At 36.3% G+C, this 13,370-nt stretch overlaps 1 protein-coding gene across 3 annotated transcripts in view; it reads left to right on the forward strand.

The window, feature by feature from the left end:
- Positions 1-13,370, forward strand: part of APPBP2 (amyloid beta precursor protein binding protein 2) — a 72,120-nt gene that overhangs the window by 48,894 nt on the left and 9,856 nt on the right. For 2 of the 3 annotated variants that reach the window (XR_010343347.1, XM_064378436.1), the window contains exons 5-12: positions 1,612-1,780; positions 1,872-2,024; positions 4,103-4,192; positions 5,812-5,879; positions 5,958-6,063; positions 6,780-6,904; positions 10,906-10,991; positions 12,828-13,018. Coding sequence is in view for 2 of the 3 variants with exons in the window: in XM_064378436.1 (XP_064234506.1) it covers positions 1,612-1,780; positions 1,872-2,024; positions 4,103-4,192; positions 5,812-5,879; positions 5,958-6,063; positions 6,780-6,904; positions 10,906-10,991; positions 12,828-13,018 (988 nt within the window). In the remaining variant the exon portion in view is untranslated. The remainder of the gene's footprint in view (positions 1-1,611; positions 1,781-1,871; positions 2,025-4,102; positions 4,193-5,811; positions 5,880-5,957; positions 6,064-6,779; positions 6,905-10,905; positions 10,992-12,827; positions 13,019-13,370) is intronic. The other variant, XM_064378437.1, reaches the window with a different exon arrangement.

A 13,370-nucleotide genomic window follows, 5' to 3' on the forward strand; every position in this document is an offset into this window, starting at 1 on the left:
ACACCTCCTTTAAGAATCTTTTGATCATATTACCTTACTTTTTATCATCTTTGTAGCATTTATCCTTAAATGAAAGTCTTACTTATTTGTATATTTGTCTGCTTATGCTAATACCCTTCTCACCACTAGGACATAAGCCTCTTACAGTAATAGATTTTGCAGATAACTGCATGGTATGTGTTAGGAGGATACACACTGCCATTGTATAGTATTCATCACTTTATTGATTAGTCCTGGTTCTTTTAAAGTTAATCTGTTTCCCTGACTATACAAGATTAAAAGATTGTCTGAATTTTTCTCATGGGTTATTAATCTGTTAATATTTATGGTATAGATGGAAAAAATAAATTTCATATATCTGTTGATTTGATGCTCCTGAAGAATACTTCCTAACTTCTTGATCCTTGTTTTTCTTTTAAATAGCTTTTATACCTTCGTTCCTTCTCAGACTGAGCATTTTCAGAAAATTGTATTGGCTTGATACATGAACATAATGTTCTAGCTAGCATTCAATAAATAAATAAATAATTTAATAAATTTATATTTAATAAATAAATTTATAATAAATATTTAAATTAATAAATCATTAAATTTAATAATTAATAATTATATAATTATTTATTGTATATTCTATAATATATTTATTTAATAAATTTATATATTTATAAAATATTTAAATTTATATAATATATAATATATTATATTTTTTATATAATATATAAATTATAATTTATATATTTATTAATATATATGTATATATTATATTATAATATAACATTATATTATAATATAATATATGTGTAATTGAATATATATTATATTTTATATAATTATATATGATTGTATATATAATTATATATTTATATAATATATAAATAAATAATAAATAATAAATAAGTAAATAATTTGTCCAGTCCTAACACTATTTGCCTATCTTTGTACCGTCTGTATAGATACACAGTCTATTGCTATCAATACCAGTGTGATCTCTAAAGTATTGTATTATTTTGTCATAACATTAAATAGTCAGTATGGTTGTACAGTTACTTTGTGTAAAGAACTCTGTATTTCCACTATAGAGGATAAAGATTTTAAAATAAATAGTTGACATTATTGCTATTTTCAGTAAATTTGTCTTATTGGAAAGAAACAAAAATGAACATTTATGAAGCATCATGAAATAAGTAGTAACCAGATCAAGTGTTACACAGACTATACTAAAATTAAGAATAAGAATAGAAGGTATTTTATGTTTATTTTATTTTCTTCATTATTTTCCAAGTTTCTTATACTGAGGCTTTATTACTTGTGGACTTGGAACAAAAAGAGTAAATGTCATTTTTTTAGATGCAGCACATGCCGAGTACACAAAATATATCAAATATTTAGAGAATAAGGAGTCAACAGTGATGAGATTAATTATAAGAAGCTTTCAGGAAAGAGCATGTACTTCTTTTTTGGGCATGAGGTCAACTCCAATTTGGGCCACACACTTATTTTCAGATGCTGCCTTGTAATTACTTTAATTACCTTAAGTCATTTAGGTGATTGGTAAGAGGTCCACCAAGCTGGAAATATCGAAAACAGAGCAATGGTATTTGTGTTTTATAGATTGCTTCATGTGCGAAATGGAAACTGCAAATATCATCTGGGTGAAGAAACATTTAAATTAGCTCAGACATATATGGATAAACTATCAAAACATGGCCAGCAAGCAAATAAAGCTGCACTCTATGGAGAACTGTGTGCACTCCTGTTTGCAAAAAGTCACTATGATGAGGTAAGTGTTTTAAGGTACATTTCATTGTGACCAATAAGTACTTATAAAAACAGAGGGTAAATCAAATAGTCTTCTCTTATTTTTCTTACAGATCTCATTTTTACATATTAGGTTTAAGGCAGTACACATTTGTAATGGAAAATTTAAATCAGACAAGCCGGGCACCGTGGCTCATACCTGTAATCCCAGGAGTTTGGGGCCAGCCTGGGCAAGTGAGACCCTGCCTCTACAAAAAATTAGCCAGGTGTGTAGCACATGCCTGTGATGGTCATCCTACATGGGAGGCTGAGGCAGGAGGATCCCTTGAACCCAGTAGGTTGAGACTGTAGTGAACCCTGTTTATACCACTGTACTTAAGCTTGGGTGACCAAGTGAGGCTCTGTCTCAAATAAAAGAAAAGTAATATCAGACAAAAGGAGTATTTGTTAGATGAATTTGAAATATACAAATGTATAATTTAGAGCCCTTTCTTTTGTTGTTTTTCTTTTAATTTAACCAAAAGTATCTGCCTAAATTGTTTGGATGGGCTTCTTCTTGTAGTTTTTGAGACAGGATCTTGCTTTGTCTCGCAGGCTGGAGTGTAGTGGCACAATCTCAGCTCACCACAATCTCTGCTCCAGGGCTCAGGCGATTCTCCCACCTCAGCCTCCCGAGTAGCTGAGACTGCAGGCACACATCACCACACCTGCCTACTTTTTCTGTCTTCTTTGGTAGAGACAGGTTTTCACCATGTTGCCTGTGCTGAACTCAAACTCCTGGGCTCAAGTGATCCACCTTCCTCAGTTTCCTAAAGTTCTGGGATTACAGGCTTGAACCACCATGCCCAACCTGACTGTTATTTTCTTTCTGCATTTGGATTTAGGGGTTTATGCCTTATTCATGTATTTGCAACTCTCAGCACATTCATGAGGAATGTAGAAGTCTTAGATAATTTTTGACAGTTTAATTTTTTAGTGATAAATAAGCTTTTCACTGTTATTTACAGAAAAGTACACAAATCTTAAGGACATAGTTTGATGAATTAGCACCATGTTCTTGTATTAGTCAGGATAGGCTAGGCTATGCAGAGGTTATATCAATCCCAGAATAGCTTGGAACAATAAAAGTTTCTTTCTAGCTCATAATATATCCCTGTCTTCAGATGGCTATGGCTGTTCTTGACATTATATCTGTACTTTGATCAATACCCAGTATGGTTTTTGGGTCTATGTGGAACGTACCTATCTAGAACATTACCAGCCTGGGCACAGGGACAGAAACTTCATGGAGAAGTACTGCTGGCTCTTGGACTTTTCTTCCAGAAAAGCCACATTTCACTTCTCATATTTTAATTGTCGAAAGAAATCATATGGCCACACTTGTCTTTTTTTGTTTGTTTGTTTGTTTGAGACAGCATCTTACTCCATCAAGGCTGGAGTGCAGTGGCATGATCATGGCTCACCACAGCCTCCACCTTGGCCCCACCAAGTAGCTGGAACTACAGGTGCACATCACTACACCCAGCTAATTTTTTTAAATTTTTGATAGAGACAAAGTCTCACTGCGTGATAACCCAGGCTGGTTTCTAACTCCTGAGCTGAAGCAGCCCTCCCACTTCAGTGTCTCAAAGTGCTGGGATTACAGGTATGTGCCACCACACCCAGCCTAAGATAATTTATTTTGCCTTTTTGATTTCTTCCACTAAGCACCAGGAGAGGAAGGACATTTGTTATTTTGTTTCCCACTTCATACCTAGGTACTAGCACATTGCCTGCCACTTAACTTCTCTATACCTCAGTTTCCCATAATAGTACGTATCTTACAGGACTGTTGTGTCAGGTAAATGTGTTAATGCACATAAAATACTTTGGACAGTAGCTGGGACAAAGTAAGCACTCAACTAAACAGACAATTCAAATATAAAATAATAAATGTTATATATAGTAGGAGGATGGAAAGTATAGAAAAACTTGTCTAGGGCTGAAACCTGCAAGACAGATGAGTTTTAAGGGGTTGGAAGAAGGGGGAAGGTATTTTAAGGCAGAGGGAACAGTATGTGCAAAGGCTTCTGGTCAAGAGAGAACATGCCTCTGATTTCCTGAAAATATGTCAAGTATCTACAAGGTCTGATTCAGACAAGCTATAGATATTAAGAGTAAAAATAATACAACAGGTTTATACTTTGAAGAAAGTTTAGCCTCAGAAAAATTTAACTGTAAATTTTGTGTGTATTCTTATTTAAGTACTTAAAAGCTTGTAGAAAAATTTTGCAGTCATTTTGTTAAATATTGTCGATTTGATTTACCACAGTTGTGTCTCTTCTATAAATAATGATTTTTTTAGGCATACAAATGGTGCATTGAGGCAATGAAAGAAATTACAGCAGGCTTACCAGTGAAAGTTGTGGTGGATGTTTTAAGACAAGCTTCTAAGGTAAACATAATGTTAAAATTATTCAATGAATTATAGGATTTATCAGGCTTCAAGTTTCTTTTAATTAACCTATTATTTAACATTTTAGTTATTTGTACACTCCATACACATAGGTCTGTTTTATAAGCTTCTGTGCTCATTTTTAGAAATCTGGTTTCTAACTAAAACTATCACACATAGATTTTTAGCTAATTTTTCTTTAAGAAAACCAGTGAAAGAATATATTTCGATAATTGTTTTAGCATACTAAAGTACCGATCAAAGTAGTATTTGGGTGCTATGCTGGCTTAAGTTTGTTTTTGTTTTTCTTAAATATTTATAGCAACCTGAATTCCTTATGCCAAAATACTGTGAACTTTGGTCACTTTTCTGCTAAAGGAGAGCCTGGTGTTAAATCTCTTTGTCATAGGATTGCAGTCTCACACAAGGCAGCTTGCTGTAAGACTGCAATCCTATGACAAAGGGATTGACCTGCTAGGCAATCCTTACTTGATTTTTCTCTCTTTTTCTTATTCTGTAAATAAATGCATTAAATCTTTTAAATTTTTATTTTATTTTAAATAAAGACAGGATCTCACTATGTTGCCAGGCTGGTCTCAAGTGATTCTCCCACCCAGGCCTCCAAAAGTGCTAGGATTACAGTTGTGAGCCACCACACTTGGCCTGCATTAACTCTTTGAGGACATTTAGTAGTATTTTAAAACTACTGCTTTGGTGCAGTGAGGCCCTAAAGCATTAATGCACTTTTCAGATACACTCTTCTACCCAGAAGTTTCTCAGATTTTAATATTTCATTTTGATTGATTTTACTTATGGAAATTCAACTAGAAGATTCCAAAATTATGGATCTGGGATAGTCCAAGATTTCTGTGAAATTTATTAAGTCAGTCATTTTTAGAGTAAGTAAGAAGCATAAATATTCAAGTTATCAGAGCTAGAACAGGGATATTCTTTTTAATTAATTGAAATAATTGAATATTCATTTAATATCAAGACAGCATAATATTTATGCAAGATATATTTCTATATGCAAATTGTATTTAGAGTTTTAAAAAATGACTAGCTATACTCATGGTTCAAAATATTTTAAGAAATAATTGGGAGCTATGCACAATGGCACGTGCCTGTAGCCAGGAGTTCAGGTCCAGCCTGGCAGCATAAAATTATCTCTTAAGAAAAGAAATAATAGGAAAACTTGAAATTCTGTGCATTTAAAAATTATTAAATGAAAATGACAAAAGGTTGTTGAAAGCCACTCCAGGACTGGGATATAAGGACCTTAGAAAATACTGTGGTAAATTCTGCCCCCATTGTTTTATTTTAATGATAGGGAATGATGGGAGTATACCAGCTTTGTTAGGTGACTTTGTTATGACAGATTTGTACCAAGAATGACTGTTAAAATTTTAAACTTTATAATTTTCCCAGCTTATATACAAATCTGTTTGTAATAGGATTTTTAAGTACTTGGAAGGAAAGAAATTACAAATAGAACCTTCGTATTTGTGTTTGGAGGGTTTTTTTCTTATTAACTATTATAGCCAGAATATATAAACTCTACTTATTTTAGCACACTAATGAACTGTTTGAGAGTTAACAGTTTTTCACTTTATCTTTAGGCTTGTGTAGTAAAACGTGAATTTAAGAAGGCAGAACAGTTAATTAAACATGCAGTGTATTTGGCACGGTAGGTGATTATTGTTAAAAATATCCTTTTAAATTGTCTGTGTACTTTATATCCTAATAATTTTATTTCTTTCTATAGGGATCATTTTGGATCCAAACATCCAAAATATTCCGATACACTGCTGGATTATGGGTTCTACTTACTCAATGTAGATAATATCTGTCAGTCTGTTGCAATTTATCAGGTATGTTAATGGTTACCCTTTCTTCTTTCAACCTATATTGATTTGCTGACTTGTATTTGTTTGTGGTGTATAAATTACCCTCTAAAAATGACTCTTTGACACCAACCCCACCCACCAATATAGGCTGCATCATTATTTTATTAAGTATTACCTAGAAGACCTAGACGTTAATGTTTTGGGAATTAAAGAGAATCATTCAGGAAAGGAATTGTTGGTTGGGTTGCAAGCTCATATTTGGGAGTAGTTTTCCATTTTGTATTTACTCATGTAATGTATTGTCTTTGTTGTTGATTTAGCAAATGTCACTAAAGCTGCCTTCGTAATAACAAGGATGGCTGATAATAATTATTTTAGGCCTTTCTTACTCATTCTCAGTAAATAATGTATTATGCCATTGCTCCAGACGAGGCATACTTGATTTTAAGGTTCACTTTTGAAGAAGGACATAGAGAAAAACATTCCCTATGTCTTGAGAATCAAGACATAGGAATGATGATTATTATTAAACCATTGCATTTTAAGTCAAACTCTGTCTTCAGAAATTCAGGCCTTCTAGGTGACTTTCATGTTCTGAGATTTAAATACAGCAGGACTTCTTTGCCTTCAAAATTTTATGGTGTTAGGTATATAGAATATATATTTAAATTACTAGGATGTTTAATTTAACTAGATGGTATTTTCTACAGTATTGACAAATATTTTTATGATTCTTTCAGGCAGCCCTTGACATTCGACAGTCAGTGTTTGGTGGCAAAAATATCCATGTAGCAACGGCTCATGAAGATTTGGCTTACTCTTCATATGTCCACCAGTATAGCTCTGGGAAATTTGACAATGCACTGTAAGTTCCACATTCCTTTTCTCTGAAGGAGGACATACTGTTTTTGTTTGTTTTTTCCCATTAGGGAACTATTATGATATTAATAATAGTACTTGATGTACTTTATAGATTGAATTTGTCTTCCTGGAACTTTAACAGAATGCCTAAAATGTTCTTGAAGTCATTTAAAATCATACCATTTGTCAGGTGCAGAACCGTGGGAGGCTGAGGTGTAAAGATTGCTTGAGCCCAAGGATTCGAGACGCTGTCTACTCAGAAAATTTTAAAAATTAGCTGGATGTGGCCAGGTGCGGTGGCTCATGCCTGTAATCCCAGCACTTTGGGAGGCTGAGGCGGGCGGATCACCTGAGGTTGGGAGTTCGAGATCAGCCTGACCAACATGCAGAAACCTCTTCTCTACTAACAATACAAAATTAGCCAGGCATGGTGGCACATGCCTGTAATCCCAGCTACTCAGGAGAGAGGAGAATTGCTTGAACCCAGGAGGCGTAGGTTGTGGTGAGCCAAGATCGTACCATTGCACTCCAGCCTGGGCAACAAGAGTGAAACTCTGTCTCAAAAAAAAAAAAATTAGCTGGATGTTTTGGTTCATGCCTGTGGTCCCAGCTGCTCTGGAGGCTGAGGCAGGAGAATTGCTTGAGCTCAAGAGGTCAAGGATGCAGTGAGCCATATTCACACCACTGCATTCCAGCCTGGGCAACAGAGTGAGACCCTATCTCCAAAAATAAATAAATAAAATCATAATTTATAGGTTATTAATTTAGCCTTTATGTGATTTAATATTGAGACTTGTGTATTTTCATGGAGAATATGACTTATCTTTTGAGTATTTCCTTCAATAATTTTTGAGTAATACAGTAGCAAACTAATAACCTAAAGACTTTCTGATCAGAACACGTAGAAATACTAAATAAAATATAACAGTCATCTTTTTAAATGTATAACTGAGCTTGCAAGAGTGAGGGGGAAATCCCTCGAGGGCCAATAATGAACAGTAAAATTCAAAGGGTTAAGTATGGCCTGTGGTATAACTGCTTTGGGATGGTGGGAAAGTTTAGAGATTTCTGTAACCTTGGTTTAAGAAACAGCCTATAGGAGGCTGGGAGTTAGAACTAAAACCCTCACAAGCAAAGTCAAGACTACAACCCCAGGGAAAGGACAGTTGGACGTCTATCTAATTAATAGCTGACAGGGAAAGTTGGCTATCTGAGCTTGGGGTCACAGTTGAACCCAAAAAGAAGCCTCACAAAACTTTTAATTCTGTACCTATACCACTCTTGAGTTTAGGGATAATGCATTCTAATCTCCAAACAGAAAAATACTAAAAAGCACTTTGGGGCTGCTGGTTCTTCTGGGATTCCTTGTGGGAGAAAATGCAAAACTTGGAAATACTTATCTGTCAACCCAAACTATATAGACATTTAATAGACAAAGCTTTACCTGAAATGAACTCACCATTAAAAATCACAAAATATGGCTGGGTGCGGTAACTTAACACCTGTAATCACAGCACTTTGGGAGGCTGAGGCGGGCAGATCATGAGGTCAGGAGATCGAGACCATCCTGGCTAGCATGGTGAAACCCCATCTTTACTAAAAATACAAAAAATTAGCCAGGCATGGTGGCACACACCTGTAGTCTCAGATACTCGGTAGACTGAGGCAGGAGAATTGCTTGAACCCAGGAGGTGGAGGTTACAGTGAGCCAAGATTGCGCCACTGCACTCCAGCCTGGGTGACACAGTGAGACTCCGTTTCAGGAAAAAAAAAATTACAAAACCTAAGTAAATAATCTCCTGAGTCAGCAGATGTAATGAACAGGATTAGAATCCTGAAAACTTCAGTTAACAGAACTTTTTTTTGGTTGATGCTATAACGTATGTGTTCTTTATGTAATTGAAGATACAAAATAGGTTGGTGAACTAGGCCTGCAAATAAATTAAAGTTTTAAGTTTTACCGGAACATAACCATGCTCATTCATTCATGTGTTTTCTATAGCTTCTTTCACACTGCAGCAGCAGAGTTCAATAGTTGCAACAGAGAATGTGTGGCTGACACAGCCTAAAATATTTACTGTCTAGCCCTCTACAGAAAAAGTTTACTGACCCTAACATAAAAGAAAGAATCAAGAATATTTTGGAGGACAGTAAAGAAAATGGACGTTTTTTTGTTTGTTTGTTTGTTTGTTCGTTTTTTTGAGACGTAGTCTCACTCTGTTGCCCAGGCTGGAGTGCAGTAGTGTGAGGGCTCACTGCAACCTCCACCTCCCAGATTCAAGCAATTCTCCTGTCTCAGCCACCTGTGTAGCTGGAATTACAGGCACGCACCACCATGCCTGGCTAATTTTTGTGTTTTTAGTACGGTGGCCCACACCTGTACTCCCAGCACTTTAGGAGGCCAAGGTGTGTGGATCACTTGAGCCCAGGAGTTTGAGACCAGCCTGGGTCACATAGCAGATCCCCATCTTTACAAAAAAATACAAAATATTAGTTGGGCATGGCAGTGTACGTACGCCTGTAAACCCAGGTGTTTGGGAGGCTGAGGTGGGAGGATCACCTGAGCCCAGGAGTTTGAGGCTGTGGTGAGCCATGATTGAACCATTTCACCACTGTACTCCAGCCTGGAGGACAGAGCGGGATCCTGTCTCAAAAAAAAAAAAAAAAAAAAAAAAAATCAGCAGATTAGTTACAACAAAAGAGAAAATAAATTGGAAGACAGATTTGAGAAAACTAGTGGTTACCTGGAAGATGGGAGCGAGGAGGCTTGGAGTTGTCTGAAAGGAGCTGACAATAAAACAGAGAAATAGCTTATCTTCTGTTTGGTGATATGGGCCATAAACAACTAAACTTGTCAGGCAAGAATACGTGTTGTAAAGAAGAATAAAATAGGGTAAGATTTGAGAGAGTGATGGTATTTTTTTTTTTTTTGAGACAGTCTCTGTCACCCAGGTTGGCATGCAATGGCACAGTCTCAGCTCATTGTGACTTCTGCCTTCTGGGTTCAAGCAATTCTCCTGCCTCAGCCTCCCGAGTAGCTGGGATTACAGGTGTGCGCTACCACACCTGGCTAATTTTTTGTATTTTTTTTAGTAGAGATGAGGTTTCACCATGTTGGCCAGGCTGGTCTCAAACTCCTGACCTCAAGTGATCCACCCACCTCAGCCTCCCGAAGTGCTAGAATTACAGGCATGCGCCACTGCACCCAGCCAATGGTAAATTTTTTTTTTTTTTTTTTTTTTTTTTGAGACGGAGTTTCGCTCTTGTTACCCAAACTGGAGTGCAATGGCGTGATCTCGGCTCACTGCAACCTCCGCCTCCTGGGTTCAGGCAATTCTCCTGCCTCAGCCTCCTGAGTAGCTGGGATTACAGGCACGCGCCACCATGCCCAGCTAATTTTTTGTATTTTTAGTAGACATGGGGTTTCACCATGTTGACCAGGATGGTCTCGATCTCTTGACCTCGTGATCCACCCGCCTCGGCCTCCCAAAGTGCTGGGATTACAGGCGTGAGCCACCGCGCCCGGCCAATGGTAAATTTTTTTAGGGCCTTTTTTATGGTCTATTCTGGAAAGACCTGTTCAGTGGGGAGCAAGCCGTGAGAATGTTCAGGGGAAGAGCATTGCAGAGAGGTAAAGCCAGGGCGAGAACGTGCTCCACATATTCAGGAAACTGCTACGCCTGTGTGGCTGAAGGGGAAGGAGAGGATTGGTATGAGAATGGCAGGAGATGAGGTCAGGGAAGTAGCAGGCTGAAAGATCATGTAGAGTCTTGTAGGCTATAATACGGACTTCCTCTTTCATTCTGAGGGATATGGGAGTCTCTGTTGGGTATTAAAAGTTCAGTCTACAACAGATTGGAAATTTAAAACAAAAAGCTGGACCTTTACCACAGATAGTTTTAGAAGTACTTTCTATGAATATTATATTACAGACTGTGATTTTTAAAATTCCTAAATCATTTGTAACTAAAAAGAAATGCCAGACTATATTTATCTGTATTACAGATTTCATGCAGAAAGAGCTATTGGTATCATTACCCACATCCTACCTGAAGATCATCTTCTTTTGGCTTCTTCAAAGAGGGTGAAAGGTATCCTTTGCAATCTAGTCTCAGATATTTTTAAGTAGATGATACATGGTATAAAATAGAGGTATTTGTTTATTTTCTCAGAGGGTTGGAGGATTTTCTCACAGGATTGACTGTGTCTACATATTACTAAATAGCCATTTTACCACAAGTCTACTTAAGGATTTCCGGTAGTTCATAATGAAAGACTGTTTGCATCTCTCATAAAACATTGTTAATAGGCTGGGCATGGTGGCTTATGCCTGTAATCCCAGCACTTTGGGAGGCCAAGGCACGTGGATCACCTGAGGGTCAGAAGTTTGAGACCAGCCTGGCCAGCATGGTGAAACCCTGTCTCTACTAAAAATATAAAAATTAGCTGGGCATGGAGGCGGGCACCTGTAATCCCAGCTACTGGGGAGGCTGAGGTAGGAGAATTGCTTGAACCCAGGAGGCGGAAGTTGCAGTGAGCAGAGATCATGCCACTGCACTCCAGCCTGGGCTACAGAATGAGTCTCTGTCTCCAAAAAAAAAAAAAAAATTGTTAAAAGCCAGAATTTCTTTCTTTTCTCTCTCCCTTTTGTAATTCAATCATGCATGCATTAGTTTTTTTTTGAGGATTGAATGGAAGAATAACACAAATGTTTCCACACAACGTGGATAGAAGATGGGTTTCATAGCTTCAGCTTTATAGTGCAGGATTCTTATCCTGAGCTTCATATCATGTTAACCTGAATGTTGCAAGGCTCTTGCCAAATACCCCTATCTTCCATTTCTTATTTTAACTTTCCTTCTGATTACCACGAAGGCTTTCTCAGGTAATGCATTTATTTTGCTAACATAATTGGGTCACCTATGTGGTAATTCCGTGCATGTGGGATATGCTCTACCTTAATTCTGGAACTGAGTTTTTTCTCTCTCTAGGTTTGCTTTTCTTAAGTTAACACAAGTAATGCATGATTAATGTCAGAAGTTAAAAAATTAGATAGAAAAGAGAAAAAATAAATTGCCTTAAAATCCCACCAATCTTCAGTCAACATTTTGGTGAATATTATTTTAGACTTCTCTTACTTCAAATAAGATAACTAAATGAATGATTTTTTTTTAGTTTTATAATTGATTGTTTCACTTAATATATTACAAACATGTTTTCATGTCTCTACATATGTCCTTTTTTCTAATGTATTTAACTTTACCATTATTATTTGACTCTCATAATTGTTTTTAACCTTTTCTTTTTTAAAAATGCTACAGTGAAATAAATCTCTTTTTCTTACCTTTGTGTACATAGACAGTTTTCCAAGAAATCAAATTATCTGGTAAAAGAATATGTATATTCTTAAGACTTTAGATGGAGTTTGAAAGTCTTGAATGCAGCTTTGAAATTGAAATGTCTTCTTTCCTGATATGGTTGGTCAGATGAGTAGGAGGAAACCAGTTGTTTTAGCTGTGTTTGGTTAAAGGTTATGTTTTATAAAGTGTGGTTTCAAAATGTTCAAAGTGCTAAGGTACTCCTTGACACAGTTTCATAACTTTTAAAAACTTGCCTTGTCCCTGCATTTAATTTAAAAAACAAATTCACATCAGCAAAGTATAGCAGTCTATTAAACTGGAAGCTAATTCTGCAAAATAGTTTATACCATTGTTTTTCTTAAATTTGAATTTATTATACTGTGCAAAATAGAATGACTGCCAAAAATACTTTTTTGTGAAAGTGGAATTCTTTCATCTTGACCAGTTCCAAACCATAATCACATATAAATATATTCAGTAAACATTTATATTACTTAAGTTTGGATGTCCTGATTAGCTTTGGTAGACGGGTTTGAAGTACACTAATTTATTGCCTTCTTTATTTAGCACTTATTTTAGAGGAGATTGCAATTGACTGTCATAATAAGGAAACTGAACAGAGGCTACTTCAAGAAGCTCATGATTTGCACCTGTCTTCACTCCAACTAGCTAAAAAAGCTTTTGGGGAATTTAACGTACAGACTGCAAAGCACTATGGAAACCTTGGAAGACTTTATCAGTCAATGAGAAAATTTAAGGTAGAAACATGTTTTACTATGTTTTTCTCTCTTTTAATCTTAAGTAATAAAGTAGAATCTTAAATAATAAATCTTAAGTAAGCTCAAATAAATTATATACTGACCTTTTCCACAAAGAAATGAGAAAATAGCCAGTATAAAACAACAAAGGACAAGCACAGTGGCTCATTCCTATAATCCTGGCACTTTGGGAGGCTGAGATGGGAGGGTCCCTTAAGACCAGGAGTTTCAGACCAGCCTGGGCAACATAGGGAGACCCTGTCTCTACAAAAATTAGCTAGGTGTGGTGGCACTTGCCTGTCTTTCTAGCTACTTGGAAGACTAAGGCAGGAGGATGGCTTGAGCCCAAGAG

The sequence above is a fragment of the Aotus nancymaae genome, unplaced genomic scaffold (assembly GCF_030222135.1).
Source record: "Aotus nancymaae isolate 86718 unplaced genomic scaffold, 86718_ANA_hifiasm-v0.15.2.pri h1tg000018l, whole genome shotgun sequence".
Classification (NCBI taxonomy): Eukaryota; Metazoa; Chordata; class Mammalia; order Primates; family Aotidae; genus Aotus; species Aotus nancymaae.